The sequence below is a fragment of the Salminus brasiliensis genome, chromosome 4 (assembly GCF_030463535.1).
Source record: "Salminus brasiliensis chromosome 4, fSalBra1.hap2, whole genome shotgun sequence".
Classification (NCBI taxonomy): Eukaryota; Metazoa; Chordata; class Actinopteri; order Characiformes; family Bryconidae; genus Salminus; species Salminus brasiliensis.
Window position 1 is genome coordinate 29,616,231 of NC_132881.1, and position 26,441 is coordinate 29,642,671.

The 26,441-nt window shown below is 41.2% G+C and overlaps 1 protein-coding gene across 4 annotated transcripts; it reads left to right on the forward strand.

The window, feature by feature from the left end:
- The first annotated feature begins 5,295 nt into the window (after positions 1–5,295).
- Positions 5,296–26,087, forward strand: ikzf1 (IKAROS family zinc finger 1 (Ikaros)). Of its 4 annotated transcripts, XM_072677917.1 has the most exons (8): positions 5,296–5,407; positions 11,592–11,645; positions 12,679–12,798; positions 19,812–20,090; positions 21,953–22,120; positions 22,377–22,505; positions 22,972–23,100; positions 24,347–26,087. In XM_072677917.1, the coding sequence occupies exons 2-8, from the start codon at positions 11,606–11,608 to the stop codon at positions 25,078–25,080; spliced, it is 1,599 nt and encodes a 532-aa protein (XP_072534018.1). In that variant the 5' UTR covers positions 5,296–5,407; positions 11,592–11,605; the 3' UTR covers positions 25,081–26,087. The 4 variants fall into 4 exon arrangements, with proteins under 4 accessions (XP_072534018.1, XP_072534020.1, XP_072534021.1 ...); XM_072677919.1 differs by lacking the exon at positions 22,972–23,100; XM_072677920.1 differs by lacking the exon at positions 19,812–20,090 and having other exon boundaries at positions 5,310–5,407.
- Positions 26,088–26,441: the final 354 nt, after the last annotated feature.

The following is a 26,441-nucleotide window of genomic DNA, read 5'->3' on the forward strand; positions in this document are numbered from 1 at the left end:
TGGAAGTGTTTAAACAATCACAGCAACATAAAATTCCCCAAAGCTCTGCTGACTCAATAATGTTTCAAACCTTCTTTTGGAAGTAACATCAGCACACAAACTGTGGTGCTGGGACCTTCATTGCATGGGTTTTCATGAATCAGCATCTGCATGCAAGCCTTTCATTACCAAGTACAATACTAAGCGTCAGATGGGGTCATGTAAAGCACACCGCCACTGGAGTGACGAATCACGCTTTTCTATCTGGCAGTCTGATGGACGAGTCTGAGTTTGGCAAATGCCAGAAGAACGTTATCTGCCTGACTGCATTGTGTCTACTGTAACGTTTGGTGGAGGAGGCCCCTCAGTTCCAGTAAAAAAGGGAAATCTTAATGCTTCATCCTTCCAGGACGTTCTGGACAATTGTATGCCTCCAATTTTGAGGAAACAGTTTGGGAAAGGCCCATTTAGCATGACTGTGCCCCACTGCACAAAGCAAGCGCCATAAAGGCATGGTTGGGTGAGTTTGGTGTGGAAGAACTTGACTGACCCACACAAAGCCCTGACCTCAACCCCATCCAACACCTTTGGGATGAACTAGAATGGAGGTTGTATGCTCTTTCATCCAACATCAGTGTCTGACTTTACAAATGCTCTTCTGAATGAATGGACAAAACTTCCTACAGACACACTCCAACATCTTATAGAAAGCCTTCACAGAAGAGTGAAAGCTGTTAGAGCAGCAAAGGAGGACCAATCCATATGAATGCCTATGGATTTAGAATATGATGTCATAAAAGTCCCTGTAGGTGTAATGTGTACGTGTCCCAATACTTTTGGTATTTCTAATCTGTTGTTAACAGTTAATGGAAAGGAAAACAGGTGACATTTGATAAACAATAATAATCGTGAAAAAGACAACATTCTCTGGCAAAATGCACCACCAGTGACTGTGCTTGGGTCACAATGCTTCTGAAAGATAAAAATCATTGGCACTGTGTCAACACATACTGATCAGAATACATACTGTATGGTCTAATGATGTATCACATGTCCTGACATACTCCCACGCTTCTAGCCTACGAGGCATGGTAATTTATGCCGAGTCACTGGGATTTTCTGGTATCTCTTTGGTTTGGGAGCCCATGTTCAGCTCTGCTAGTCTTGATTGGAGTCGTAACTCGGTCTGCTGAGTCATGTTCCACAGTAGTTTTCCCTCTGCCTGGCCTCTGGAGCAGGGCTACAGCCACTATTTGCATGCTGCAGTGTTAAAGACTGCAATTACCACTAAATATGCCATTTAGAGAGATCCCAGTTTATATATTGATAGTTTGGTGAAAAAAACAGGTGTACTTAATTGCCCCAAATATAGTTCATCAGCCAAGACATGTTTGGTCATCTGAGGTTTGTTTCTATAATTTTTTTAAGTTTCTGACACTGTATGATGTTCTTCACAGAGTTTCAGTTTCAGAAACCATATAAGCAAATGGACGCTAAACATGTTCTGACTGACCAGCTACATTTGGGGTAGGACGAACATTGTATATGTTTGGTTTCTGACAGTTGTGTTGAAGAGACTAAGACTCCGGTCATTTCACACTGGACATTAGAAACAGGTGGTCCAACAAGCCAACATCATCCATGTTCCCTCTCTCACACCAAGACCAACTGCCCTCGAAAGTCCTCCTGGCTGACTGGAGATAAGGGCTAACTCCAACTACATAAATGACTCAGCAGCTCAGGGCCTGCACCAGCCGCTCCTGAGATATGGCAACCTGGTCAAACACTAGGATCCCTGGAAGAGAAAAGGCAAAATTATCTCACTTTCTTTATGACCTTACCAGTGCAGCCATGAAGCAGCGTACCGGAAACATCGTTTAGAATATAATGACAAAATATGGGAATGAAATGAGTCTATTTATTTTAACCAAACTTGCTGTCTATCTCATTATTTATTGACAGTTTCTATAAATATTAATGAAAAAATTACATCTCTTTGGAGGATTGGTGGCAATATAATCTGTGCATCCGTCCTGAGTCAAATGATTAGTTTTTTAATAGTAAAAGAAGAAACGTTGAGCAGGTCAGATCAGAATTAAAAGTTTGATTTACTTTTTTAAGATTGAGTACTTGTAACTTGTTAACATGTCTATATGCAAAAATAACAAAATATATAAACTCTTTAAGGTTCAGAAAGGGTTCGTGAGATAATTATGGCTTTTTGCTGCAACCATGAACATGGAAATATGTTATGTCTGGTAGGTATTTTGATTTAGTCATCCTATTTTTGTGTGAAAGGTTTTAAAGACCCTTGATATAATGACATAAATAATGATGGTTATTTGAAAGTATTATGGGAGATTCTTTAAAGCTTAAAATTGTTGTTCACACTCCCAACATTTACAAAATTCTAAAGAAATACCAATTAAAAGGTTTTTAAAGAGCCAAAAGCAGCCACTGAACCATTACATGCCATATAACCATTACATACAAAAAATGAATATTATAGAACCTGTCATGCCTTAATTGGTATTTCACCTGTCTTGTTATATACATTCCTTTATATGAAGCCATGTATTTGTTTAATCTAAATCATTCTGTGAGGAATTACCATACACTGGTTGGAATTAGGGATATATCTAACAACAAATAGTTAACGAATAGTTTTAAAAATAGTTAAATGAGCAAGGCCACTAGAGACAGGTAGTCCAACAGGCCTGTAACGTGCCTGTATAGTTAAATGCAGCCTGCTAGTGATTTAGTAAATTACTTAATGAAGCCGTTGTCAGTGTACTGCAGAATGTCATTCAGAACACCATCAAACAAAGGCTTCTAGTTACCAAGTTTGGTAGTTTAGTAGTTTGGTAGTTGCAATAAGAGTGTGCATTAAAAACATTGATCAAAAACTTGCACAGAAGAACAGAAGGAGTACGTTGAAAAGGATTTGTCAAACCAGAAGAGAAAGAACATGCGCAGGCTCTCAGCAGTGAAGCCCCCGCAGATGAGCTGAGGCATACAGACAGACCAGACTTCTATTTCCAATGAGCTCGATGTGCAAGAGGTGACATGCAGGGCAGCGGAATGGAAGGTACAGGCTGATAATAAAACGGCTTATTAACATTTTCAAATCAACAGATGGGTTCACCAATACAGTGGCTAAAGTCAACTGCAAATAGAGTTGAGTCGTGAAAGTTAAGGCAACAACAGCAAAAACAATGACAATACTATTACTACTGCCACTACTACTACTGCTACAGCTACTACTACTACTACTACTACTACAGCAGCTACTACTGCTACTGCCACTACTACTACTGCTATAGCTACTACTACTACTACTACTACAGCAGCTACTACTGCTACTGCCACTACTAATACTGCTACAGCTACTACTACTACTACTACAGCAGCTACTACTGCTACTGCCACTACTACTACTGCTACAGCTACTACTACTACTACTACAGCAGCTACTACTGCTACTGCCACTGCTACAGCTACTACTACTACTACTACAGCAGCTACTACTGCTACTGCCACTACTACTACTGCTACAGCTACTACTACTACTACTACAGCAGCTACTACTGCTACTGCCACTGCTACAGCTACTACTACTACTGCTACTGCCACTACTGCTACAGCTACTACTACTACTGCTACAGTAGCTACTACTGGTACAGCTACTACTACTACTGCTGCTGCTACAGCTACAGCTACTACTACTACTGCTACAGCTACTACTGGTACAGCTACTACTACTACTGCTACAGCCACTACTACTTCTACTGCTACAGCTACTACTACTACTGCTGCTGCTACAGCTACTACTACTGCTATAGCCACAACTACTACTGCTGCTGCTACAGCTACAGCTACTACTACTGCTACAGCCACTACTACTACTACTGCTACAGCTACTACTACTACTACTACTACTACTGCTGCTACTGCTACAGCTACTACTACTACTACTGCTACAGCTACTACTACTACTACTACTACTACTGCTACTGCTACAGCTAGTACTACTGTTACAGCCACTACTACTACTACTGCTACAGCTACTACTACTACTACTACTACTACTACTGCTGCTGCTACTGCTACAGCTACTACTACTACTATTACTGCTACAACTACAGCTAATATTACTACAATTACTACTACTACAGTCACTACTACTGCTATAGCTACTACTACTACTATTAATAATAATTCAACGCACAGTTCTGTTAACATTGTATAGAGCCATAACATTATACTTGTTATAGAGCAATTACATTATATAGAGGGTCCTTAAACTTTTACATCTAAATGTCTCATTTACAAAAACATCTGCTTTCTGCTTTAAAATAAAACCACAGCCTGGCAGAGCTCTGAGTGAGTCATTGCATATTAACAACATACAATATCAATCACAGTAATGCCAGGAATTATGTTCATGTAAAAATTCCTCAAAATAAATTTACCTCAATGGTTCTTATATTGTGTGTATAGTTATAACATAGGAAAATATTTATTTACTTTACATTGTGCATGCACACATTTCAGTGGCCCTGGTCAAATGACCAGGAATTACACAATTCCTATGTATTTTCCAAAAAAAAAAAAAAAAAGAAAGAAAGAAAAGAAAACAGCATATTTCATTGCCATTACTTTTGCATATGCATATGCCACTTTAGCATGCTTCATAATGTTTAAAATAAAGAATAATTAAATAAACAATAATTATGCTTTAGAATGTCCAGAAGTGTGTTTCTGTAGAGGATGGGAATTTATTTACACTTACAAAATGAAACACATGTAATTTCACCTGATTCAATGCTGTGTCATAGTATTATTATAAACAACATTATCATTACAATAAATGATGATGAGGATGAAGATGGTGACAAATAATAAGAAGAATTCTTATCGCCCACAGCCTTGTGAGTAAGATCAGGTAACAAGAGAATAGCCCCCACCATCACCACCACGATCACCCCTCCCCACCCCCGTCCCACTGAGAGAAAGAAATAAATAAGAAATGAAGGGGTCCAGCTCGTCCTGCCCGCCTCATCCCATCTCATGCATGGCTGCCAGTGATGCTGTGCTGCCAGTCAGACTACGTTGGCACGGCACGCGGTGTTGGGGTGTTAGTGGTGCTGGTGTGTGTGCGTGCCTGTGCGTGTGTGTGTGTGTGTGTGTGTTGGGGGGTTGTTCTGCGCGCTTCGGGCCTCGGGAAAATAAAGGGCTGCGCGCGCGAGAGGCAGGGCGCCGCGCGCAAAGAGCCGGGCTGTGATGTTGGGCTGGAGGCAGGAAGTGCCGTGGAGAGGGGAGGAGGGAGCGGGGGCAGCCGTCATCCACGGAGCGCTGAGGAGCTGCGCACATGGAGGAGCGGGCCACAGCTGGAACAGCTTCTTACTGCAGAGCCCGGGACTAGCAGGTAGGGGCCATGCACAGCGGGACACACACTTACACACTCACACACTCAGGGCAGGGTAAAATGGTAGAGTTGAAGTTTTTTAGTGGAGTGAAGAACAAAGCCGGCAGAGTGGGAAAAAAAAACTCCCGAAGTATTCATATAAGCAGCAGGTGTGTGAGATAAAAGGTGTGTACAGGTGTTTAAGCCTTCATTAGTGCGCTTTAGTGATCTACACTGAGCCCGGAGTGGACAGCTGTGCGGGGGGAAAACTTCTGGAAAGTTTTTTTTCCTCTAGTTTTCCACACAGGAATATTCGGTTCTCCCGGTGTCCTAAAACAGCCCAGACCGTCTTCCTTTTCGGTCTGGACTGGGTTTAGGGGTGTAAAGGTGATATAGGGGGGTGTGTGGTGTATTTTTGCTGAAGATATTTAGGGAATATTCTCGACTCAGAGAGCTGCTTTCCCTTCTTCACGGAAGCTCGTCAGTACGCACCTGTTGCTCACTCCGCTCTCGCTGAACACGCTGAACGAACGAAAACCGAGAGGATTTCTCTCCCACTTGAAGAAAAACAGACTTCCATTCAGGCAGATACTCAAATGTGGATTTACGTTTATTATGAAAAGTCAGGGCGATAAGATGTGTCTTTTAAACCTGGGCTGTTCTTCGACAGAGCTGATTCAAAAACGCGAAACGAGTTCAGAGAAATAAAAGTTAAATGCTGAAAAAAGTCAAATAAAAAAAAAAAACGATGAACATAAATAAAGGAAGGAGGAGAAACGAGTTTCTGAAGGTGTAAAGATTTACGGCTCGCTCTGTGTGCTTTCTTTCTGAGCTGTTGCTTCTGGAAGACAGAAATGAAGCTGCTCTGCTGTGGAGAAATGAGAACACTTCACTATTCACTTTACACACTCTGTCGCAGCTGTACACGACGAAACCGAAAATAAAATAGAGGTATAAAAAATAAAAGGTGGAAAGGCAAGTTTTCAAATAAAAAAAAAAAAAGTTTTGAGCAAAAATATAGAAATACAGAAAAACCTCAAAACTAAAAAAAATTCCATTGGATTTCCGGCGTTTAGAAAAAAAAAAAAAAACACTTGAACTTCGCTTTAATGATGACGACGCTATTTTATATCTACAACAAATTATATAACGACGAATTAGCTAATTCTCATTAAACACAATACAGTTTAATAAAAATTAACCAGTCAAATTTTACATTTATATGTCCCGTCTGAGCCGACATGAATCTGGGACAAAATTACAGCAATTCATGAACTGAATAATTGAATCAGTCAGAGTTGAAGTGCTGTAGATCCTGCTCTGAAGTGCTGTGTAGTAAAGTGAGGAGGTGTAACTGAGGCTCACAAACTGCACTAAAAACTCTACACACCATCTCTGATAGACACACCAACAGTCAGTAAGTCAGACAGACAGTCAGAGAGATAGAGATCAACACATCCACCCGCAGCTCTGTTGAAATCCCCCCTGATGCAACAGAGCAGAGTGAATATGGGAGTGAGTTTTTGGGGAACTTTAGCCACCTCCACTGGCTTTACCAGCTTAACTCCACACATCATCATCATCATTACCACCACCATCATCATCATCATTCCTACAATTCAGATATGTTGCAGGCTGCACATGCACACAGAAGTGCGTGCACACACACACACACACTCCTACTGTCTAGAACTTTGTCTAAGAACACACACATTTAGTGAGTATGAAATTGATCAGCTCTCTGACACATGCAACATTAAAGAAAAAAAAGATTCGAATATTACTGCATTCGTGGTTAGCTTAATTTCAGAAACCAAGTGGCCTATTTTATGACCTTTTTCTCTGAAGTGGAAAATGTGCTAAGGCTTTCTAGTAGGACCTGTGACACACACACACACACACAAAAAAAACAAACAATTGCTTGCTTTTAATAGTGATTATTGTTGCTGTCCAAAAACAAACAAACAAACAAAATCATGATAAATCCCACAGGAGAAGGCAAGTAGAAAAGACAAAAAAAATTCCCAAGAAATTCTAAAATCAAGATGAGATGAATGACCTGTGTAGGTGCGTTTAGAAAAAGTCGAACGAGGCAGCTTCTCGTTTCCTGAGATCTATAAGAAAACACTTCTTTATGTCACATTATGCATTTTAAGAGCGAAAGGAATATCCCTGAAATTCAAGAGGCCGGTTTAGAAATCAGGGAATTTACAAGCCAGTTTTATGCTTAGATTCCCTCAGTTCCTTCAAACATTCCCTTCATTTCCCCACAAAGTAAAAGTTCAACAATTTCATAGAAACCTTTATTGTTACAAACACTCTTGTTTCTCTCTGCGTTCCTGTTTAAATCAAAAGGAAGCATGTGAACTCCAAGCAGTCCTTTAGAAAAGTTCTTCTCACCTCTGAACGCCTCTGAGCTGAGCCATGTCATTTTGTCTGTTTAACGGTTTCGCAGTGCGTAGTCTCCACCCTTCTCCTCTCTAGCTTTTTTGTTTTCATGTTTAGCACTGCTTCTCTCTTTCCTCTATACACACTCTCTTGTTCGGCCTCTCTTTCCCTCTCTCTCTGAAACACACACATACAGATGTGCACGTACACACACACACATGTGTGTTTGAAGGCGTCTTTTCACTATCACCAGGTTAACTGTACTGCACCTATTGACTGTCGGCAAAGATATCTGTTGGTGTGTTACCACACCGCAAGACTGTCTTATCCACACGCACAAACACACACACACAGACACGCTCGCACATAGAGGTGTTTGGAAAAGAACAGGACAGCAGCATTCAAACAGTACAACATTAGCCAAACAGTCTGAAATGTCAGGAAGGTCATTTCTGTACCCTTATCTGTTACATGATGGAGGAGGTGGTATAATATCAAACCCCACTCCTATAATAAATTCACACTCTTTCTTCCTGCTCTCTGAAAAAGTCCCCAATGAAGCATGACTGAATTCAAATCCCGAGCTTTCTGTGCTTCTTCTGTGTAAAGATTAAAAACTTGATCTTGATCACATGGAGTCGCTGTCCTTTCTGTGAATTGAATATGTTTGAGTAATGTGTACGAGAAGCAATCTTCCGTCTTATATTCGAGAAACAAAGGTTCCTAAATGGTTCTTGGTTTGGTATTAAGGAAAAAAACATTAATAGTCATAGGACTTTTACATTATGTAGAGGTTCTTTAATCTTAAAAGAAATATCCACAGCCACACATCTCATTTACTAAAAATAATTCTATTGAAAGTTTGTTTAGGGAACCAAAAGTGGTTCTTCTGCACCCTTTGATTATTACACTCTAACTCTAATTAAAGCATTGGTTCCACATTGAGCCATGAGACCCCAAAGAACCATTTGAATGCTTATAACATGTCTGTTTAATACTTAATACTCTTTGCCTGGTGAAACACTTCTTCTCTATGATGCAGAACCTCTTGTGTAGATGGTTCACTGTTACACCACAAAGGGTTCTACTATTGATACAACTCAAAGAACCAATCCCAAAACTACACTAAATCTCCAAATGTTTGTGGACGCCCTTGCATTCAGCTACTTTAGGTTGCACCCATTGTTGCAAATTGAAAAAGACTCTCTGGAGCTGATTAACATGAACCAATTGGCAGCATGCCTAATGCCAGGCGTAGGCTAAAGGGGTATAAAGCCCCCCAGCATTAAGCTGTGGAGCAGTGGAACTGTGTTGTCTGGAATGATGGTCCTCCATCCAATACTTTTGGGATGAGTTGGGAAGTTGGGGATGAGGTGGGGTGAAGATCATCCAACGTCCTGACCTCACTAATGACCTTGTTGCTAAATGTAATCAAATCCTCACAGCAATGCTCCAAAGTCTAGTACAAAGCCTTCCCTGGACAGTGAAGACAGTTACTACAAAAAAAAAACATAATAAATGTTTTTTTAATACCCTTGATTTTGGAAAAAGAATTGCCCATAATTTGGTTTAGAGTTTATGGCACTCACACTAAGATCTCCACTGCTTCTTAAATCTAGAATGGTGGGTTTGCCCAGAAAAATATTGAAATTGATATAAATGCGAGAGAAACTTTTGGGAAAGTCACTCCTAGATCTTATGGGGTGAGTTTCCCAAAAGTTTGAAAACTTTTTAAATTACAGGACATTGTTTTTTAATTTTGAATGCTGTGTAATTTGAAGAGCTTTAATACTTTTGGGAAGACCTATGAGGAAGTGTGCCCCATGCCAGAGTTCATGCCCCCATCCAGACTATACCACTGTTGTAGGTTCCCCTTCTTCTCACCGCGTATCGCTATTTTTTCACATTTAAATAAGTCATATATGCTAATGACATTTATAATTATGTGGTATTTAATTATAAAAGTGCTAAAGCACACCACAAAATTGTCTCTCAACGGACGTACTGTGCTGAAAGAGAACAACAAGAATTTTACTGTAAAAGTGAAAATGTGATTCCTTTGTGTATTTCGAACACTCATATATGTAGATGAACTGACACAGAATTTCCAAGCCTACTCCAGAAGTGAAGCGTGTGCTGTCATGTGAAAGACTGATCAAACTCCACCCACTGCTTTATCCAAACCATCACTATTTCCCATCACACCAACTAACCAGAAAAGGGGGCACAGGGGGAATACCATACCCTGAGCAAATACATACACACACATACACACACACACACACCCACTCTCACAACCAGTGATCTTCAACCCATCCACCCAATATGCCCTTTCCTCCCCCCACCCCACACATTGTACGACTACACACCTGGGCCTCACCAGGGCCCTGTGTGTGTGAGCTGGTGGGCAGTCATCTTCAGAAAGGCAGAGGCGTTGCGACAGACGGCCCGGCCACTCGCTTCCCGCTATTTGTTCCAAATGTGTGGAGCCATCTGTCAGTGAAAACAGGAAGGCCTAGGTTCCCCTCCTCCCAGCGGGCGCGCTTCAGCTTGCTTGGCTATTTTCGGGAGCTTCACTTCTCCCTGTGTGGCGGCTGGCTGGGGCCGGGCGCGGGCCTCCAGCGGGAGCGTCTTGAAGTGGCAGCGAGGAGGCCGAGGCTGTTGTGCCCATCTGCCGCGGGCCTGAGGGGCCGCTGCATTATTAATGGGGCCACGCGCACTGGTGACTCCTCAGATATGCAGGCCTGGCCTGAGGAAGCGCTCCTCACTAAACTGCCTCCTCCTGCAAGAAGAAGAAGAAGAAAAAAAAGAAATCACTCTGCCGTCCCTCATGGCCGTACTGCATCCTCTAAACACTTCATCTAAACCTTTTTCTATGTCTCTCGGCCTTTTGTCTTTTTCTTGCGCTTACTTTCTCCGACCCTGTGTTACTCATTCTTGCTTTGGCTTGTTCCATTCTTTCTCTTTTTCTCATTCCATTTCTCTCTCTTACTTCCTCTCTCTCACTTTCTCTCTGTTTTTCATTTACTCCCTGCGTTTCTTCCTCTTTACTCTCCCCCTTGACCCCTCTCTCTCCCTCTCCCTCGGTCCCTCTCTGTCTCTCTCTGCCTTCATACATATCTCTCACTCTTTTTTTCTGTGTCCACTTTACCTTTTGTTTCTATCTATGGCTTGTCTATGTGCACGAGAGTGAGTGAAAGAGAGAGTAAGAGAAATAAAAGAGAGAGAGGGAGAGAGAGAGATGGGCTGCCGGGCTCACCCATGCATGCTCAGTAAATTAGAGTGAACACGAGCGCCAATCAGCTGCCTATGCCAAACACCCGCATCCCCCATGACCCAGGGCCATCTAATTTTCTGCTTAATTTTGCGGCAGTCAGTTTGCATTTTTGGATGATTATGCGGTGGGAAATTAACAATAAATAACAAATGTGGTCTGAAAGGCTCCTCTCGAGTTTCCCGGCACCCCGCCCCTGAAAGCCCACCATCCAGCTGCAAGACGTGCCCGGCTCAGCCTTAGCCGGCCTGTCAGGCAGGGTAATGAAAATGTCTGTACTTCTTTGTAATGTAATGTCGAGGACAGTGGTGTCTGCTGCTGGAATGGGAGCGTTCTCGCAGGGGGTGATGGAGATGTACAAAGAAAGGGCATTCCCCCTTTAATCACTTGCCGCCCTCTCTTAGAGAGTTGTATTTGCAACAGTAGGTGTTGATGAAACTGAAACACTTTTTCTCTGTCTGGTTCTGTCTTTTACCCACCCCCACCCCCCTTTCCTCCACCCATCTCCCCTATCTCTCTGTCTCTTTCACTCACTGCTGTTAGAATACCTGCACAGGATGGAGACTGAAGAGGCACAGGAAATGTCCCAAATAGCAGGTACAGAACCCTCTCATACATTCACACCAGTAAAAGTGTGTGGTAGGCCTCAGCAAACCCAACACCCTGCTGAGGTCTCAAAGTAGTTCATATGAGAACTCAGCAGTATCCAGAAAACTAAAATGTGATCACATGCGCAGCAGACAAAAGTTACGGCATGCACTCTCCCAGGAAAAAACAGAGAAACGGAAAAGGGAACATGCTCTTTAAATGGAGCAGATCAATGACCTTCGGGAAACTAATGTGTGGAACAGAAAGACTTTCATGCTTGCAGTATGAGCACTAACTGAAATAAAAAGCATGCACTTTTCAGTGACACGTAGGACATCACACCTTATCTAAAAAAACAGAAGTTTTAAATGTGTAGATATTGTAGGTATCTGGAAAACGAGCATATGGAACAAACTTTTAATGGTTGCAAGTATATGACTTAATTGAATGTTGAATAAGAAGTTTTTTGCAGTAGCTTTAATTACAATGTCCAAGCTGTCTCAGTCTCATCCCTCACTTTGCCCCCAGCAGAACTCCTCTTTAAAGTTTAAAGTTAAATACTTGACAAATAAGTTGACCTTAGACTTAAGCCTTTAAGCCGTGCTTCTTAATAAAGAATTATACTTAAATATTTTACAGAACCAACACAATCAGTTAGGATGGAGGATGTGATAGACTGTAGCAACAGACTATACATATGATGCTGTCTAACTTCAGCTAAATATATGATGTCCAACTACAGCTCTATCTGTCCTAAGGCAATTTTGTTTTGTACAACTTTCCACTTAAATATATTTACTTAAAAGTAATGGGGTGTGTAAGTGACACCTGCAGCCAAACTTCCCTTAAGATCCAGATGGCCATAGGTTCATTTTTCAGTTATTAATCATAAAATGTGTTTCCAGAAACTTTTAAATAATTCAGTGTCTATTATGAAGCTACTTTGTTAGTCATTAGTGATGAAGTGAAAAACTGAGACTGAAGGCACAGTATAGTTTACTACACTTTATACTGATGAAACCGAGGTTTTTTTCCCCATTAGGAAGGGACAGTCCTGTTACAAATGAAGCTGGTGAAGAGCAAGAGGAGGCCATGCCTGTCCCAGAGGACCTGTCAGCCAGCACCGGCCTGCAGCACAACAACCGCGTTGACAAACCAGTGGGTGAGTCAGGCCAGTGTGGCCAGCATTGACACCACCACAGAGCAAACACCACTCAGCTACAACACAAACAGCCACTTAGAACAGCTTTGCCCACAGTTTTTTTTTATCCCGAGATTAGAACACATGCAACGATCAAAACCTGATTCAGATCGGAAAGTAGACCAGATTAAAAAAAATACAGACCAGCATTAAAAAAAAAAAACTACCTTAAAGGGGGCACTTATATTCCATTATGTTAAACAACTGTGAAACTGTTAATGCAACAAATTCTCTGAAATGCACGTTTACCCATCAATGAGAAAAATCTAAAAATGGGTGTTTCTCCTATCCTTTTTTTTTTGGTGGCATATCAAGGGTCTCTCAAAACGTTTTGGTAGAAGTCGGAGGACTTCAGTGGAGCACAGATTGTTAAATATGACATGAGTATTTTTTGAAGTTGCTGTGATTTAACCCCCACCTTTAACCCCGTTCATAGTTAACATTTGGCTTGATGTAATTTCACAGTGAAATGGCATTCAGACAAGAGTTCTCTTATCTATAGGAGAAGTGTGTTGGAGTGCCTGAAATGTCCAATGAAAATCATTCCCATTTTTAATGAAAGCCACTGTTTACAGATGTCCCAAGTAAAACAAATAGTTTATAATACAGAGAATAACATTCCCCTGGCAAACCAATGATATGACTACGTGAGTGCTTGTGTTCCTGTTTCTCCATGATCTGGCATTGAAAAGAAAGTCAGAAAAACTAGATTTATTTTTCTTTGTATTAAATACTGTTTGAATTTGCTAAAATGAAAGTAATTCAAGTAGAATCATAAAAAAAGCACCACAATGCGTTTTGAGCTTGCGGTAGATATCTCAGAACCATCAGTACTATTGTGCCTTACACTTCTGATCAAATCAAATTTCACTCAGGAACTGTCTAGACTATGATGGACGCGATGTGTGGTATATTAATATATGGACTTGGCCAAGATTAGTGTTTTTTAGGTAATAAAAATGGCAAAGAATCTCTGTTTATAGGCACAGTCGTTTAACAGTGCAATGGACACTGTAGCTCGGTCCGAAGCTGTCCGAACAATGGCTAACACATGCGTGGTGCATGAATGTGAAGTAGGTTAACTAGGCGCAGGGGCTGTGATGTGTGCAGGAATGGAGCTGGCTAAGCTGAAGTTAGCAGATGGCCTGTTTAAAAAATCTTGATGTATTTTAGTTTGGAATTTTCCCCTCCAGTAGCTCCAGATTAGCTTGGACTTAATGCACGCCCCAAACACTTTGAAGCTGTAGTAATTTAAAGTGAGCGAGAAAAAAAAATTGAGATGTCAGAGGAAACTGAAATAGGATGTGCAAGAGTTTCCTAAGAAGAACTTGCCAGAACTCAGTTTCAACACTCGTGCAGGGAGATAAAATGTTCAGGACCAACACCAGGCTAGCGAGGCATCAGTACACATACACACACGGCTCTGCACCTGCACTTTTTGCCATGCTTTCACTTCAACTGCCGAGCTGTTCACACATGCACACATGCACACACACATAGGCCTACTCACACAAACATCACTAGGCTAGGTCTTAGGAGTTTTATATTCAATCTGATACGCCAACACAGTGTCCTTCATTAAGTAATTGTGCTACGCACAATTAATTAATTGTGGCATTAATTGTCAAAAAAAAGAGATCTGCAATTTGGTCTCTGTAGCTCTGACTTTACTACTGAATGTTGCATATTCTACTACAGCATGTGACTCTGACCATACCACAGAATGCCAGTTAGTTTGCAGCGCACTGCAGATGCACCAGCCTGCTTATGTAGGTGTCTTGAATCAGAAGGCAGTGTGTAATGGCAGTGAGGTCATGGAGCATGTAGCAGAGGTACGTTAGAAGAGATGACAGACAGACGCACTGTGGGCTCGAGTGGTTACGTATGCTGTTCTCTAGGCGAGTGTACCACACAGATAACTATTGATTAGTCATCTGCTTTAGTGATCAGAGTGGCATTGTCAGCAAGATGAACGCTTCTCATAATACCTCATCATTTTTCTACCGTGCTGACATTTTGTTCAAGGCCACTTGTGGCACAAAGGCCATATACATGCACATACGAATCCAAAACGAAATCCAAATCTAAAAAACTTTTATTTGCTGTTATCTCGAACCTGAACTTTTAGGAGATTGCACTTTCTCATTGTAAGGTGTGTATCTTGTAGGAAGAACAGGATATTTGATATGGGCCACGGATAATCTGAAATCTGCCTTGCGAGTGCGTGTCTGTGTGCGCGCGCATGCATGTGTTGCACTGTCCTTGAAGATGCAATCAGCCAGTGTGTGAGAGGATGTGACTATTATATCTTTGCAGTGCATCACTGCCTCGCAGATTAAGGCAGAAACTTGGTAATGGAGCAACAGCTATCTGTGCTGATGGTGTACTACTGGGGTGCAGCGTTGCACACTCGATCTGGAGAGCGTGAGCGAGACAGGAAAGAGAAGAACATCAGAATCACAAAAACACACGGCGACAGTCTCACACTGACTCTTCACTCAGAGCGCAGAGCTGCTAACGGAACAGTGCAGCCAGCAAACTGAAGCACACTCTGTAAAGCATGTCTGTTTAAAGACCATTAATGCAAACAAACACAAATTGAAGGCAGTAAAGTAGTGAGAATGTGTGCTTTTCAGGACTGATATTTGTTTAAAGTTAATAGAGTACAGGTTTGGTTCCTTGCTTCTTTGCATGCTCCAGAAACTGTATGGATTTGTTCAATTCCACCAGCAGCTCATCTGCCTTACTTTAATGAAGGACTGACTAGATACTGGATTAAAAACTGATGTAAATACTGGCCTTATTTGAGGGCAGGTTCCTAAATGGCTAAGATAATTAGTATTGCTGATTTATTATTTTTTTTGTAGTTATTTTAATGCATCTAATATTATATAATGTTAATCTTTTTGGACAAATAAATGCTTGCTGTCCAGACAAATAGCTCAGGTGCTCAGCTGCCTTTTACATTGTAGAGAAATGTCATAAAGCATGGACCAATACAAATGCTCCAAAATTCCTTTAAAATATCTTTACATTTATTTACATTGAAAGTTATTTCTTTGTCCTGTAAATTTGCTCTCTTGGAGATATGTCCTTCATTTCAGTGCTATTTTATTGGCAAATATTTTGAAGTTCCTGAAAACGCAAAAAAAGCAGGGCCTTTTTTTTCCTTATCAAGGCTCACAAGCATGCATGCGCGCACATACACACACACATTCACACTGAGCAGAGCCGTGGTTAAGTGTGTGGCTCCACTGCAATGAGTACAACGCTATTTTCAGTTTGAGACAACATAAGCAGCGCTCTGAGAGGAACATAGCTGACACCCAGTTTTACACACATATAGACACACACACACACACATAAACTGTAGTTAGGCGTCAGTCCTATCCCACCATTTGTGTATATATATATATATATTAAGTTTCAATGTGAGTGTAAGCCCACTCTGTGCTGTTTTGTAGAGTGCAAAGTTAAGGCCGTGCCTGACAGGAACAGTAGTCATAGTGTAAGCAGGATGAAGTGAGATCTAATGTCATCAGAATTGTTCTACTCAGAACTGTTTGCCTCTACATGAGTGTAGCGCTCTTTGTTCGTCCTTGCCTGTGGCTTTTGAAACTTGCTTCCCAAAAAGGGTAAATTAGGATGTGTGACAAACATTATATAAAGTAAAAGCTCCTCTTCCCATCCCCAGTTTAGTCACAACTTCCCCAAATCCATGAGAGACTTCAGCACACTAGCAAGGCTAGTTCCCTCTGCCAAGCTTGGGTCACATATCTCTGGACAGATCATGCTACAACGCAAGCAGAGGGGCTGCGCTTAGTCGCGAGAGAGCATGTCCGAGTTGAACGGAGTTGGCTATAAATGTGTTCCTACTGTTATTAAGAACTAAGGGGTAGTGTTAATCCATTTCAGCTCATTGTTGTGAAGTAGAGCTGACAAATAGCTTTCTATTGTGTGTCTTAATAGCTGGACAATTGCTTTTATAGACATCAAAATAAACTCCTGACTGAATGGAGCCTGATATGAACTGGAATAGTGTGCTAAAGCGAGTGTGCCAATGCAGGCTTTTTAATATCTGGATTTAAAAGCGTGTTTTGAAATCCAGATATTTAGACTAGTGTATGTCTAGTTTCTTAGGTCCCTTTTGCTAAATTAATAAGCCATGAAATGCTGTGCGTTACATTTTTATATCCTATTATTACTCATGAATTACATAAAGATATAGAGTGAAGAGGTTGAATTATTCTCCAGTTATAGGGGTGAGGAAGGTAGTATGGGCCCTCTGGTGGGTTATGAGCAATAAAAGAGTAAATAACTTGCCTCATTAGCTTTAAAAGCTCTTCAGCCAGACAGATTTTAAAACCAAATCTGCTTTATCATTTACAGTTGTCCATTTGTAACCATGTTTTTGTTTTGATTTTTTTTTTCATTACAATTTTTGTTATATAAACCGAAATGTTTTAGCTTTCCAGAGTTTATCTTATCTTCCAGTGCACTTTGAGAATTTGCAACTAATTGAAAAATATTACATAAACATAGATAATTAATATTAGTGTAATTACCATCAACCATAGCAACATGCTTCCAGGCCAGTAAGAAGCAAAGTGCTGATCTTGCTGACTGTCGCTTGTGGACTGAGGCGCTTTTTTGCTATTCGTTAAGTGAGCTCACACGTTTTTATCTTTGGGTTGACACTGACTCAACTTCCTTTTGGTCTTCAAAAGCAGCTATTCCGTTTCAGTGCCTCTCCCTGTGTGGTTTAGCCTTTCAAAGCGATGGATAGGCTCACTTGGATCTGATACGAAGTTGTAAACGAATAACAAAAACAGTTATTTGTGCAGATGAGGAGAGAAAGGAAAGGCGACGTGCCCTCCTCGCGAATCTTGTGACAGACTTGCTGATCCCTGTAGTTTGACTGAAAAAAAAAAACCTTTGTGTCCCACAGAAAAACACTGTTTCAGTTGCACAGCTTCACTATTCCCTGTCTGTGCTTCCCTTTCTGTCACTTCTCCATAATTCTTGGTCTTTTTTTTCAGTTGGGCTGGCTCTGTTACTGAAGCTTCCCCTTTCTTCCTAGATTCCTATATTTCATTATTTCCACTTCTTCCTCTTCACTCTGTACAAACTGAGGTGAAGGCATGGGGAAATCAGGCATGGCACCATGACCGCAGGACACAACGTCTGTGAGGACCGTTCCGAGCAAAGACCATGCCATTTTCATACACATTATGTCTGTTTCTGGGGAAAAGTGTTCCATCATTGAAGTGGACAGATTTGGACAGGCAGCAGTTCCATAGCCATTAACTCTTAAAAGGTGTTCTTAATGGTGTCGTCTTAGTACTGCTCCTCTGCCTCTTCAGTATTTCTCCTGTACCTCTGTCTCTTTTTTTTTTTTTTTGATGGCTCAAAAGTACATTAGGCTTTTTTTCTACACAAAATGTTTTTGAATTCTAAACTATTCCTAATTGGCTGGCGCATTTCATAGCCTCACATCTCTATGGCCTCCCTTGTGATGACTGCGTGTGTGTGTGTGTGTGTATTTACCACGGTTTGTTGGTCTGGTTTACACCGCTGCACTCCTCAGTTTCACAGAGCTTCCTGTGTCTCTGTTTCCTGTTTATCAGTCATTTGTTTCAGAGAAGTGTGATGGTGAGAGAGATGGTGTATGGAGTTTGAATTTCCCAATTCCTGAGTGAGCAAACTCATACAGGAGTTTACTGTTAGAATACTGAAAACAGAGTGGCGGTGTGTAGCGTTAAAAGAACACGCAGTACTCGTTATTTTTTTCCAGTTTCATTTTCTAAGTGTTACACAGATACTCACATTCACGCCACCGCCTTTGTTAAAGATCTTTCGGCTGCGGCTTTGGTGGTTGTTTGGAGATACGTTCTGCTTGAACACTCAGTGGAACATATAATTTAGTAATTATATTAGAAATGATATATCAAATATCAAAGTCATGGATAATATCAACTACATTGTATTAGCAATGTCATTGTCATTCACGTTACATTATGTGAGGTCTGAGATGTTACTCGGGTAAGAAAAAGCTACGTTGCTGTTTTGAATGTTGTGTCTTCCTGTGTTAGCCCACTGTATGTAAGTGAGGTTTTTAAAAGGCAGTAAAGGTCCACACTGTAACTCCTAAGGGAACATTCAATTCACAGCACAGTCCATGTTCAATTTACTCATTGTATCTTAATCTACACTCTCAGATCTAAGTGTACTTTTTCAGGACCTGTAGTTATTCTGTTTATGAAAAGGTACAAAGAAGCACCTTTACCCTGGGAAGCGTGTCTGTAGCATACTTCTTTTTTAACTTCTTTAAGGGCCCTCTTATTGGGAGATCCCCACTTCGATCCCTGGGTGATGCCACAGCCACCCATGAGCACCCATGTGTCCCAGAGAGCACAATTGGCCTCGCTCTCTCTGGGTGAGTAAGATGGCCCTCCCTCTCCCCCATCATTCAGTGCTATGCTAGTCAGTGTGCTGGCTGGCTTCATGTGACTCAGAGGAAGCACATGCTAGCCCTCCCCCTTCCAGCACTGGAAGCATCATGTGATAGGGGGAGTCCGAGCTCCTAAATGGGAATTCGGGAATGAAAAAAATGGGGTTGAAATTGAAAGAGAAAATATAATTTAAGGTACACAATTGAACAATAAAGATGTAAGTTGTAAGTGTATTTACATGTGAACATTAAAAAATGTAACCGTACAGTACCTATTGTCTGACAGTATAGTATTAAAGCAGTCACACACAAAAAAAATCACACAAGGAAAAATGCCACCAAAGCCTGTACACTCAATATGAATCTGAGGCTCCTGCCCTAGGCCACACAGAGTAAAGAGTGGTCAGCTGTGCTAGAACTATGCTAGATGAAAGTGTCAGCCACACAGCTGCAGAGATAGACAGTCAGGGTGACCATCCAGCCTGCCGCTTCACTAAACGGGCCCACTGCCCTCTTTTTCCAGCCTGCAATATAAAAGTTGAGGCTCGGAGTGACGAGGAGAACGGGCTGGCCGCTGAGATGAATGGAGAGGAGGAGGAGTGTGTTGCCGAAGACTTGCGCATGCTCGATGGCTCGGGGGCCAAAGTGAACGGCTCCCACGCGGGCCCCGACGGCAAGCCAGCGGGCCCCTACCCCACGGCCGGGGGCATCCGCCTCCCCAACGGGAAGCTCAAGTGCGATATCTGTGGGATAGTGTGCATTGGGCCCAATGTGCTGATGGTGCACAAGCGAAGCCACACTGGTAAGCACAACCGCCATCTACTCTTCCCTCCCTTTACTGTCACCCACACTCATAGCACAGAAGAGCTGACAGCGTGCAGGGCTGGATAGGATGCATAGAACACGCACAATAACAGAGCAGGTGCATAAGCGGAGAAGCTGAGAGGCCAGGCTGATGAGGCAGAGCGCAGAGCGTATAATGGTCTTGTTTCTTAGCAGGAGCCACAGTGCATTTTAGAAGTGCAACCCTCAGGTCCTACATTTGGCTTTGGCATTTAGACGACTGACGAAAGGAAGCGGTTACACCAAACTGACTCAACTGAGCCTGTGCTGAACACATGCAACACTTAACTGATAGACTTAATTAGCCATTGTAGTACTTTGTAGCATTAGCAACCTCAGTAGCATTAGCTTATAGGGATTTCTTGTTACCTGTCTGAACATTTCATGTGTACAAAAAGTTAGTTTGGTGGCTTTGAGTGCTGTGTCTTCCTGTGTTAGTCTACATCAGTAAGATTTGAAAAGGAAATCAAGTAAAAACTCGGTGTATCGGAATCACAATCGGAGGGCAACAGCAACAATTAGGCTGGGAGAAACCTCTACTAAATTAAAACTCAGAGTCTTTAATTTTTTTCTCTCTCTCACCCAAGATTGATATTCCATTGTAATGAGCCCAAACCAGTGGTGGAGAACATTTTTCAAAAAGGCACTTAACTTCCGCGCTTGAGGAGCTAATGAAACCCAAAATGGAAGAAAGGAACAGAGGCCTAATGCAAATGCGAAAAAGAGCCTACAATAAAAGATATAATGAAGTGCTTCCTATTTAAATATAAATATTGGCTGCTGAGACTGTTCTCCTAAAATGCCTTTTTAATGAGTTTCTCTTTTTTTGCCGCCGTAGTTTTGCTGCTTCACTGGTGACTCTTATTTTATAGGGCTTTTGTAGAGAGGCTCGTATTAAAGCAGCTCTCCGAGAAATGCCAGAACACGCGGGCTGCCGGGATATTGGTTTATTCCAGAGGCGCTGATCAGGAAGACTGGCTCTCAAACACAAAGTGTTTCCTTCGCTTTATTTAAATGAGCGCCGCATTTGCATTGTGATGGGTCGCTCTTATTTTAGAGCCGAAGAAGAGGCAAAAATGAGATTTTCAGATCAAATTGACCCAGGCAGTGGTGCATTACGAAACTGGCAGGCCGAGGCTGAAAAGCCTGTTGTTGGATGAGAGCGCGAGCGGAGCGCGGGGGGCACGAGGAGAGAAAGTGAGAGGGGGAGAGTGAGAGAGAGAGACAGCGATTGAGAGAGGGAGAGGGAGGGAGAGGGAGCGATGAAGAGGAGCGCCAGCTCCGCTCGTGCAGAGCTCATGCTGTAACAGTGCTGTAGGCCAGTGACCCCCAGCTCAGTGTGTAATGGTGCTGCTGTAGAACAGTGTCACCCGCACTCAGCGACCATCCGTGTAGTGCAAATGAGTTACATGTGGCACTGCATACATGTCACTGTGGTAGAACTGCTGGATTACAGGTGCTAGCAGTGCTGTCAGCGAGCCCAGGGCGCATTATGTACCATTTACACCTCTGTTTAATTTAATTTAATAATAATATTAAGAATTCAACTATTTAGAAAAATTTAAAACAAAAAAGCATATATTTAATTTATTATTATTTTTTGCTTGTAGTGGTAAAAATAGTATTAGTATTTATATTTCAGCATTTATGATTTATGTAGTAGTAAACCAAAAGAACTAAATGCCAGTGAAACAGGGGCACTGTGATTTATACATAATTAAAACAAATACATCAACTATAAATAAAGCTTTTTTTAATAAATAGATTTCACTGATTTGTCTTGCGCTGACTCCCTTTCGCCACCTTGTGCTTTTCTTTCAGGTGAAAGGCCCTTCCAGTGCACTCAGTGTGGCGCCTCTTTTACTCAGAAAGGAAACCTCCTACGGCACATCAAACTCCACTCTGGAGAGAAACCCTTCAAATGCCACCTGTGTAACTATGCGTGTCGCCGCAGAGACGCCCTCACAGGGCACCTTCGCACTCATTCAGGTAATTCACAGCACTGTCAGTCACATATATCCTGTTAAATACTGCATTGGGTGTTAAAATGGCCCACAACCTGCATCTGTTGTGGGCCATTTTATAATTTAGGTAGCAGTTCTTCACTTGGAGGAAAAGTAAAGAACATATAAAATTAGCTTTTCTTAATTTGAAAAATAATCTTTAAAAAATGTTGAAATAAACTGGTGCCACCAAGTTTGTTTTTGTCGTCTTCTACACCTCATATTTTTCTTTTGAACTGCAGTTGGAAAGCCCCACAAGTGTGCTTATTGTGGGCGCAGCTACAAGCAGCGAAGCTCGCTGGAAGAGCACAAGGAGCGATGTCATAACTACCTGCAGTGCATGGGCCTCCAGAACAGCATCTATAGTGCAGGTAGGAGCAGGCCAGCACACAGCTCTCATGCCCGCTTATCAACACAGAGCAAATCTTATCATATCAAATCCTCCAAAAGGCCTTAATAACACTGAGTGGATTCACATATTGTTTTCTGAAAACAAATGATTTAATAGGCAGGCCTGTACTTTATGACTGGTGGCAGGTGTTTATTTGCTAAGATAATTCATTATAACTTTGAGACTGCGTCCGGAATGTGAAGTTTGGGCATAACTTGCTAGTGAGGTTATATTGTAAATTGTTTGCATTATATATTTAAAAAAGTAGTAAAACCTGAACATGTAAACATAAGCAGAGGCAGGAACTTAGCTGAAACAAAAAGACATACAGCTTAAAGATAACAAAAGACTGAAGAAGCAGAGCGTCAGTGGAGATTATCACTGCCAGCCAGGTGTATTTGTGTATTTGCATCTTATATATGGTTTTTCTGTCTTGCTTTTTGTAGTGAAGGAAGAGAACAGCCAGAGTGAGCAGAGGGAAGACATAAACCTGGCTGCAACTGAGAGAGCATTGGTGCTAGACAGAATAGCTAATGTAGCTAAGCGTAAGAGCTCTATGCCACAGAAGTTTGTGGGTAAGAGTTGCAGTCTGCTTTCTTTATGTTTAAAGGAAGTTGCAATATTTCTCAAAATGAGGATAGTTTTACTGCATGAAATTTGTGTGCTTAAAGAACTAACTGAAGTGCATATAAGGCACATGTTTAAGATAATAGTAGATTCCATAATATTTTATTATAATAAGTTAGTGTCTAATATGTACTGGAGCTTTTCATCATTTAAAAGCAGTAATTTATTATGACAAAAAAGGAACAAGACAAGCATATTATCTTCTACTGAGGTTTTACCTTACTTTTAACTTGTGCTTCACTGCATACATAGACGTTGTATTTTTCTTTCAAATTTTTCTTTTTTTAAAAATTGTAAAAGTAAAAGTGTGAAATCCATTAATCACATCTCAGAATTTTATAGACACATATGTACATATCGTTGCTGTCAGGCAAAACCTTCTATCTCCATTTTTGACCTTTTGACATTTTGACATCTGATAGCTGTTCTTTATATTGTGTCACAATGTTGAATGTGATGAACGGACCAATAGAAATGCACCAAAATGACTTGGCATCTTTTTACACTGACTTCCATTTAAGTTTATAATCTCCTCATGTAAAGTTGCCATTTTGGGGATTTCCATAGGTTACATGTTTTTGTGTGACAGCAATGATTTATGTATATGTACAGTTGCATGCATTTTAGGCACCACTGGGCAAATTAGCTAATGTATCACCTAAGTGAAAATTTAATGCACAAGTACTGTTATTATTTAATTTTAACATATTAGGAAGAAGACAGTAACATGTAGAAAGGTTATGACACATTTTACATTACAGTATACAGTATTTTTATTTATTTATTTAATATATTGTATATACATTCAGTAAATAAGCAGGCATTGTACTCTACAAATTGCACAAAATACCATATTGTTTTTCCTGTTGTAGTTTTTTTATATATAGTAGTTTTTATTCAATACCTAGTTTGGCTGATGCTGCTTATGTTTTGGACATATTTATGTGATGACAATGCATCAGTGAGGGTTCTTGAACCACATATATGTTTTATATCTCATATCAACTACCTTTACTAAAATCATTTTTATTTACATTTATTCGGATTGAATTTGGATTTTCTTTTTTTATCGCCTAAATCAAACATTTTAAACTGTTTGCTCAGGTGCCTAAATCCTCTGCACAGTAATGTAAATACACATGTGTGTGCATCTTCTCAGTTCTCTCTTTCTGCCTTTCTCTCACTCTCTTTTAGGTGAGAAGCGTTTTGCTGACCTTCCGTATGAGAGTGGCTCGGGAGAAATGATGCAGCCTCATGTGATTGACCAGGCCATCAACAGCGCTATAAGCTACCTGGGGGCAGAGTCTCTGCGCCCACTGGTCCAGACCCCACCCGGCACCGGCACAGACATTGTCAGCCCCATCTACAACCTGCACAAGTCTCAGCCAGTGGAGGGCAACGGCCTGTCGGCTAAAGACAGTGCAGCAGAGAATCTACTGTTGCTGTCCAAGTCCAAATCAGCATCCAGCGAAAAGGATGGCTCCCCCAGCCCCAGTGGCCAGGACTCCACCGACACAGAGAGCAACAATGAGGACCGGGCTGGTGCCGGGGGAGGCGGACCAGCAGCAGCGGCGGCTGCAGGAGGCCTCATCTATCTGACCAATCACATGGCCCCTGGCGTGCGGAACGGAGGCCTGCCCCTGGTGAAGGAGGAGCAGAGGCACTTTGAAGCGCTGCGAGCAGCTGGGATGGAGCTAGGCATGGGAGTGACCGCCGAAGGCTTTAAGGTGCTGACTGCGGAGGGTGAGGAGGTCAGGGCGTACCGCTGCATCCACTGCAGGGTGCTCTTTCTGGACCATGTCATGTACACCATTCACATGGGCTGCCACGGCTTCCGAGACCCCTTCGAGTGCAACCTGTGCGGCTACCGCAGCCAGGACCGCTACGAGTTCTCCTCGCACATCACACGTGGAGAACACCGCTACTGAGTGTGCGTGCATTCATGCACACACACACACACACACACAAACACACACACACACACACAGACATTAACATACAGATGACGTATACACAGACACACACAGTCAGTTGATATGCATCATAAGTATCTTATTTAGACATGAGTTTTATTTGGATTTTTTTTTTTACACATGTAAACACTGTAGGCATGTTGCAACATTCAATTGAACATTACATTTCGTCACTGATTAGTGTGGACAGATGTAAATATAATTTACTGTCTTGTCTATTTTTCTACAATTGTGTGTTACCAATAAATGGTAGGAGATACCTGTGGAAGAAGACACTTTCCTGACACTGGAAATGGAACTGAAGAAAAAAACATTAAAAGTGAATTGCTTTAAAGACAAAATTCCATATGCATCGTTTGCTAGAGTGAGTGGAAATTCTTTTTGTATTTCTCAGTAGTTTGGCCAAATCACACCAAAATGTAATGGTGTCTGTGAGACAATAAAAATAAAAACTTATATATCATCGCTGTCCTGCAATGTACCTCCATTTTCGTTGGTTTTCACATTTGGACATAATTTACATCTGGCAGTTGCTCTTTACATTGTATCCAAATGTCACGATGAATGGATCAACAGAAATTCTCCAAAATGCCTTGGAATAACACCTTTTTTTCATTGACCCTCACTGAAAATTAAGAAGGCTTTTCTTTTCATGTAAAGTAATACAATGTTTTGTATGACAGCAATGATATATTGGAATAATGATTGTATGACATTTTTTCATCAGCAGTATTGAGACCTCTAATAGAACTGTAATCTTCCTACCTGTGTAATAATGAACAGTTTTTGGCCCACTGTATTTTTTTTTTTGTATCTTCTTGTTTTTGTATTATTATTGTTATTATTATTATTGTTGTTATTTAACTGTAGATTTTGACAGTATTTTACACGTTAGTGTCAGTGCCTAATAAAGTACATGCTTGCAAAATATCAATAAAGATATTTTACATTTGTGCAGCATCTACCAGTGCGGGAGTTTTCCATTTTCCATTAGCATTTTCTTGATTAAGGTCCATGTTCATTTTCAGCCAAAACTCACCTCCCTTAAAGTAGCTGAACAAGGAATGGTTAAGTTAAAGAAATTCAAAATTTTAAATGACATTTTTTTTTTGTAAATAATTGACCACAAATGTCTATCAACCCTGACTGTAGCTGCCACCTGTCAGACAAAAACATGTGTAGGATGGACAAATGATTGACACCCACATTATATGAATGAAAATAAATGAATTTATGCTGGAAAGGTTTTTTAAAAAAAACAAAACATAATTCAGTGAATAATGGGGCAAATGGAAGGATGGCACCTTACATTTCAA

What these genes read in the sequence shown, in the direction of transcription:
- ikzf1 (XM_072677917.1), top strand. Translation starts at nt 11,606, where the DNA reads ATGGAGACTGAAGAGGCACAGGAAATGTCCCAAATAGCAG. An exon ending in GGAAATGTCCCAAATAGCAG is followed by an intron (nt 11,646 to 12,678) that starts GTACAGAACCCT and finishes TTTCCCCATTAG; the next exon opens with GAAGGGACAGTCCTGTTACA. An exon ending in GCACAAGCGAAGCCACACTG is followed by an intron (nt 20,091 to 21,952) that starts GTAAGCACAACC and finishes CTTTTCTTTCAG; the next exon opens with GTGAAAGGCCCTTCCAGTGC.